Source organism: Procambarus clarkii, chromosome 11 (assembly GCF_040958095.1).
Source record: "Procambarus clarkii isolate CNS0578487 chromosome 11, FALCON_Pclarkii_2.0, whole genome shotgun sequence".
NCBI classification, from domain to species: Eukaryota; Metazoa; Arthropoda; class Malacostraca; order Decapoda; family Cambaridae; genus Procambarus; species Procambarus clarkii.
The window spans coordinates 48,347,292-48,354,026 of NC_091160.1; the positions used below are offsets into that span (position 1 = coordinate 48,347,292).

The 6,735-nt window shown below is 40.9% G+C and overlaps 2 protein-coding genes across 2 annotated transcripts in view; both read left to right on the plus strand.

Moving 5' to 3' along the window:
- The first annotated feature begins 262 nt into the window (after positions 1-262).
- LOC123758552 (uncharacterized) lies at positions 263-4,861 on the plus strand. The gene is made up of 2 exons (XM_045743005.2): positions 263-449; positions 2,090-4,861. Exons 1-2 carry the CDS (start codon positions 417-419, stop codon positions 2,801-2,803), a joined length of 747 nt encoding a protein of 248 aa, XP_045598961.2. The 5' UTR covers positions 263-416; the 3' UTR covers positions 2,804-4,861.
- Positions 3,728-6,735, plus strand: part of LOC138363726 (uncharacterized protein DDB_G0282077-like) — a 9,766-nt gene continuing 6,758 nt past the window's right edge. The window contains exon 1 of the mRNA XM_069323116.1: positions 3,728-3,803. Within this exon, the coding sequence (XP_069179217.1) occupies positions 3,728-3,803 (76 nt within the window). The remainder of the gene's footprint in view (positions 3,804-6,735) is intronic.

Sequence of the window (6,735 nt, forward strand, 5' to 3'; positions counted from 1 at the left end):
CTTGGCGATTGCTGAACAGAAAACAGAACGGAATTTTTACGTAAAAGCATTTGAGAATGCTTACTAGTAAAGAAGGAAATGTAAAAATGTACATTAATTTAAAATTATAATGTGTGAAAATTATGAAAATGTGAATATGATTTTTGATGTATTTATTTGCCCTCAATAGTTTCGCTGGCAGTGTATCAAAAGCGTGAATGTGATAAGGATTAGGGTATAAATATCGACTTCAAGGCAGCAGTAGCGGCAATGGGCTACTGAACCCATAGTTAGTTTCAACTAGCAAATCCAACTCACTTGTTCCAAGGAATACAAAACAGTAGGAGCCGCATCGAGACGTAAGGTCAGCAGCAGCAGCACCACACCTCAGCAGTTAACTTTCAGCTGTTCATCGTCAGCTGTACAGCGTCTCCAACATGACCAAGCAGATGCTGCTGCTGATGCTCTCGGTAATCCACAAGGGATTTTTAAGATACGTGCAGAGTGTTCAATAGTATTTTGGACCTAAATTTGTATACATTTGCTAATGTAAACGTCTGTCAGTTAAAATTGTAACCTCAGCCTTTTCATAGGAAGACACCACCTGTGATCAACATAACATAGGAATAAAGGAAACTGCAGAAAGCCTATTGGCCCATACGTGGCAGCTCCTATTTTATCCATCCCTACTATTCCTATATATGTCTTACCTACGCTTGAAACAATCAAGTGATCCCACGTCTTTTATGTTATCCAGAATGACCTAAGCACGTGTCTAAATTACAAAGAAATTCAAACAAAACATCATTGGGTTCTAAAACGATGTTTGTTTCAAACACCTCTTTGGGCAGCGGCGGACTGCAAGCCGCGGACTTGAAAATAATTATTTGCTTGTCATCTTTTTTAATTTTTTTTTGTTAATTAGTCTGGTAATTTTTTTCTCATAATTACCACTTTACTAAAAAAATAATTTAGCTTCACTGGTTTCTTGGGTTTAAATAATAATTTGAAAACCATTGGTAGATGCTATCCTCTACTTTGAGAAAATTAAAGAAATTTTCTAAATTGATCTAAAACTCCATATATTTCAAAATTACAATATTTAAATTACGTTTAAACAAATATTTAACTCGTTGATGAATCATAATAACTTAAGATAAATGTAACACTGAGAGGTATACCCCACTACTCGGTGTATATAGAGTCTACTTTATCTCTGGATTATGTTTCTGACTAAAGTATATTAGCTGGCGAGAATGCAAGAAAATTTAGAATACAATAATTATGCTACTTTTTTATTACATTTGTTATGTGTGGATAGGTAGGCAGGAAGGTTACTTAGTAGACAAAAAAAGTGAGCTGTTGTGGTGGTCTTAACCCTCCAGAGGTTGATAGGCCTTAAGCCCAACACCAAACCAAACCAATTCGCACAGCCTCTGATCTGCGCATGATCACATTCACGAAAGAGCCTATTTATTTTAATTCTCAGCGCCCGACTTGCGTTATTTCATACATACATAGATGCATTGATTTATCGGCCTCAGGTCGATACCTATCATGACTCCTGTCTCGCAATTTTATCCACCTATGAATGTATTATTGCTGTGTTGAATAGCATCGGTGACTTTCCCTAGGTTAATGAATTTACATAAATCAGTGTTAAATTACACTTGCTATTCTCCAGGACTGCGTTCCATGACTGCCAATTTTTTTTACAGATCATCATTCTTCTTTTGTATTCGGTTCACGATCTATCGTTGTGTCGTAAGCAAACTTGCTGATATTACTGGTCACTTCAGTATCGTGTCATTTATAAAGGTGACTACTGGAGTAGACGACTTCTGACTCCTGTTAGCTAGCTTGAAGTTTTCTCTTCCTATAGAACTGAGACCGTTCAGAACACTCACAACTATAACAATATTAAAGCATAAAACAACACTGACAACTATAACAACAACACTTACAACTATAGAAACAGTATCTCTCCGAGACAGCTTGCTAAATTTGTTGGTGATTGGTAATTTTATTCACACTTATATAATGTGTAATTTTTCTTTGTAATCAGTGGGAATTTTAGTAGGAACTTTAACGTGGCGGGTGTCTGCTGCAGGTGGCGTGGGTGGCAGCCCTGCTCTGCGGCCTCGCTGCTGGAGTCTGTGAGCCGGTGTGCAGTGCCCCCACACCTACGGGTATGGTTGCTGATCCTCTCAACTGCACTCGATTTTACCTCTGTTTAGCAGATGTCTTTCCCTCGGACATTCCTACGCCTTGTCCAGATGGTTCCTCCTTCGACACAACAACTTCTGACTGTACTGGTACACTCCCTTGTGACCCTCCTTGTGCGCTACCAGCATGCGTTGTAACCTGCGTCAGTGACCTAGATGAGATCTTTGACCACGGGAGTTGCAACACCTACTACGTTTGCGTGAATGGTAGCCTCTCGGGGCCCTTGGAATGTCCTGCGAACAAACCTTACTTTGACGGTGTGGCCCAGGCTTGCAGTGACGACGAGAACGTATGTTGTGGTGACCCGTGTATTGCCTACTGCTATGCCGCAGGGACAGAGGCTCCCGACCCCTACGACTGCACCAAGTACTACTTGTGTACCAAAGTGGGACTAGCCGACGAGCAATACCTAGTAAGCTGCCCTAAAGGGTCTAACTTCGACGTAAGCGTGGGTCGCTGTGTGGCCGGCGCCCCTTGTAACAAACTGTGTAACGACTACACGGTCACCGGGGGAAGGTACGATCCTAACAACTCCAGTCTGTCAGGAGTCCATAACGTGCGCGTCAGTGGGACGCTTCCCCAAGTGCCCGACGTTTGACCAGCAGAACTTCAACTGTCTCACCGTCGGCCAGCCAGCCACCGTTGAAACCTGCACAGGTTCCTTGCTCTCCAACACCGACTCTCCCTTTCCTTACTGTGTCCAGCCTGACGTCTGCCCCCACCCAGCGATCTGAGCCCACCTCCAGGCACTTACCTGCAAACATAGACGTCTTCTTCCATCCACTTGTTAACTCTACGTGGTTGTCTCCTGCACCTACCTGGAAACACTAGGTACCTCCTACGAACTGAAGTCTGGCTTGAGAAGAGTTCTCTGAGCCAACTCCAGGTAAACCTAGACCCCTAGGTACTTCCACTACCTACCTGAGACAACTACCATCCCCTACGACCATTATCTACACCTGGGTCTCCCACCTGTACTTAATAATAAATAAATAAATAATAAATAAATGTTTATTTAGGTAAGGTACATACATAAAGAGATTTTACAAAGTTTGTTGGATTAATAGATAGAGCTAGTACATACAATCCCTAAAGCCACTATTACGCAAAGCGTTTCGGGCAGGAAAAACATTAATGACTAAAGCTTAATACTAATGGGTAAAAAGAATAAAATGTGTTGAGAACAAATAAAAATAGAGGTAAAAGAGAGGGGGGAACATGGCTGAAAAAGCAGCACAAATACAATTACAAATTATTACAGACAATTACATTCAAACGGCGTTGTTTTGAAAAAACAAAACAAAAAACATACATGGGTTGACAACAGAGGGGTAAGGTAGGTTACAGGGAATTTATTAGGTAGTGCTTCGTTTTTATCTTAAACTGGTTGAGAGAGGTACAGTCTTTAACATGGTTGGGAAGGTCATTCCACATTCTGGGTCCCTTGATTTGTAGAGCATTTCTAGTTTGATTAAGTCGTACTCTAGGAATATCAAAACTATTTATTTCTGGTGTGGTGCTCATGGGTTCTGTTACAACCTTCAATGAATCTTTGAAGGTTCCTTGTATCCTTGAACTTGTATCCACTACTTACATCTGTAAGTGTAAGCCACCCACCTACACCTGAGCCCACAATAAGCACGTTGATGTCAAAAATGCACATTTTGCAGCAAATAATTGAACATTAAAACGTAAGAATGAAGGTAATTGTAGAAAGCCTTTTAGCCTATACGAGGCAGCTCCTATTTATATCCACTCAATATCATTCATATATATATGTCTAACCTACGCTTGAAACAATCAAGGGATCCTACTAATATTATGTTACTAGGTAACTGGTTCCACAAATCAACAACCTCATCATCGAACCAGTAATTACCCAGGTCTTTCCTAAAACTAAACTTATCCAATTTATACCTATTTTTTCGTGTTCTATTTTGTGTTAATACTTTTAATACCCTATTAATATATCCCCTTTATTATGCCCATTCATCCATTTGTATAGCTCTATCATGTCACACCTAATTATTCGCCTTCCTAAAGAATGTAATTTAAGCTTTGTCAATCTTAATTCATATGACAGGTTTCTAATTGATAACTTTAAGCAAGTAATGTATAGCTTGAAGTAAATAAAGTATATCGTATTTAAAATAATGTATAACTTAAAGGAAGTAATGACAAACTAAAACCAAATAATGAATAACTGGTGGGAAATAATGTATAATGTGAACGTAATATGTAAAATTTAAACTAAATATGTACAATTTAAACAAAATATTTATACCTAAACGAAATATGTATGCTTAAACCAAATATGTATAAATTAAACAAAATATGTATAACTTAAACCAAATATGTATAGTCGAAGCAAGTTACTCGGTAATCTGTGGCACCAATTACCGCGTAACATAATAGAAGTAGGATCCCTTGATCGTTTTCATATATATTAAATAGGTTAGACATATATATTAATGAGATTGGGTGGTTATAAATAGGAGTTGCCTCGTATGGGCCAATAGGCCTTTGCAGTTACCTTCATTCTTATGTTCTAAAGGATTATACAACATGAAGCATGTAATTTATAGTAATGTATACCGCGTATAAAGCAAAGTATCGCTGGAAGCAAATTATCGTTTTCATCAAGTAAACAGTCCGATAGTAACTGTGGTTTTCCTTTCCTGGAGAAGAGTGAATACAAAGATAGAAATGCTTGTTATTGTGAAGAAATCCATAAGGGCCGTGATGAGGGTTCGAACCTACGTCCGAGAGGATCCCAGATGCGCCTTAATCGACTGTGCCACGACACGGTTAAGGGGGCCTAACACCAAAAAATAAAAGTTGTTCAATTTCAATCAAACTTTATTTACTAGTTGTATATGAAAACGGCTTCATCTGGTCCAAGTCTCAGCATAAAAAAAGCATGTTTTTTCCTGTCCCAGGTGAGGCATGTATATAGTAGGCATACAAAAAGATGCGCCTATTTGAATACAACGTTGTGTCAAAATTTCAAAGCAATCGGTAAAGAGGTTTCGAAGATTTCCCTCACATGAAAAACACATGAAAATCGCAGTTTTTCAGAAAAAGCATGGTTTTTTTCCGTCACAGACGTGACATCTAAATAGTATGTATATAAAAACCTGCTCAGATGCGAATGGAACGTTGTGTGAAAATTTCAAAGCAATCGGAGAAGAATTTCCGGAGATTAGCGATTTTGAACAAACGAACATTTCCATTTTTTTATATAGATATGAACTGAAAGAGATAACCGGACAGAAAGAGAGAGGTGGTAAGAGGAACAGGAACCGCAGGAGGGGTAAAAGTTAAAGCACGACAGAGGCGAGAGGAAGGATGTTGCAAGGACCGTGCAAGATAGCGAAGACAGTAGCGATCACGGCGCTCCTAGAGAGATAGGAAGCCAGTGTCAACATACAAGCTGAGGATGGGAGTCGAACGAAAGGCACCAGAACTGAGGCGCAACCCAGTATGGTGCAAAGCATCAAGACGGCGAAGAGTAGAACGAGAAGCAGACGAGTAAGCAGGGCAACCATAATCGAGTTTAGATAGGACGAGAGAGGAATGTAAAGCGAGTAGAGTGCGCCTATCTGCCCCCCAAGAAGTATGGGACAATACCCGAAAGAGGGTAAGGGCCTTAGAGCACTCAACACGGAGGTAAGAGATATGGGGAGACCAAGACAAACGAGTGCCAAAAATCAACCCCAAAAGCTTAGTGGAATCCTTGTACACAATGGGACGACTATAAAGCGACAAAGAAGGACGAAGGACGACACGCTTCCGAGTAAAAGTCATAGCACAAGTCTTAGTAGTAGAGAACTTGAAGCCATGATCGGTGGCCCAAGACAAAACGGCATCAATCGCAAGTTGAAGCCGGCGTTGAAGGAGAGGCGAATCATCACCCTGACAGCAAAGGGTAAGATCATCGATATAAAGAGCGGATTAGATTCCTGAAGGAAGAGAGGAAAGACGACCATTGAGGGCAACCAGAAAAAGGGTAGTGCTCAGAACTCTACCCTGGGGCACACCTTCGTATTGCTGAAAAGAAGCAGGGAGAGCCTCTTTTCAAGCCTCACGTACCAAGCCTCACCCGAAAGGAATGACGAGAGAGGAAGCTGCGGAGAAAGAGAGGGAGACGACCACGAAGTCCAAAAGAATGAAGCTAGGATAGAATATGACATCGCCAAGTGGTGTCGTAAGCCTTTTCCAGGTAAAAAAAAGACGGTCAACAACGGAGGAGCAAAAGCAGTACGAATATAGACCTCCAAATTCACCAGGACATCTGTTGTGCTGCGGCACTTGCGGAAACCATATTGAGAAGGGGAGAGGTGGTGATGGTGTTCTAAGAACCACATCAGACGAACGTTAACCATACGTTCAAAGAGCTTGCAGACAACTCGTGAGGGCAATAAGGCGGAAGTCCTTGCGGGATGACCCGAGAGACGCTGGTTTCCGAACAGGGAGGACAACAGCATTGAGCCAGTCCTCAGGGACTGACGACGACTCCCAGACCCGATG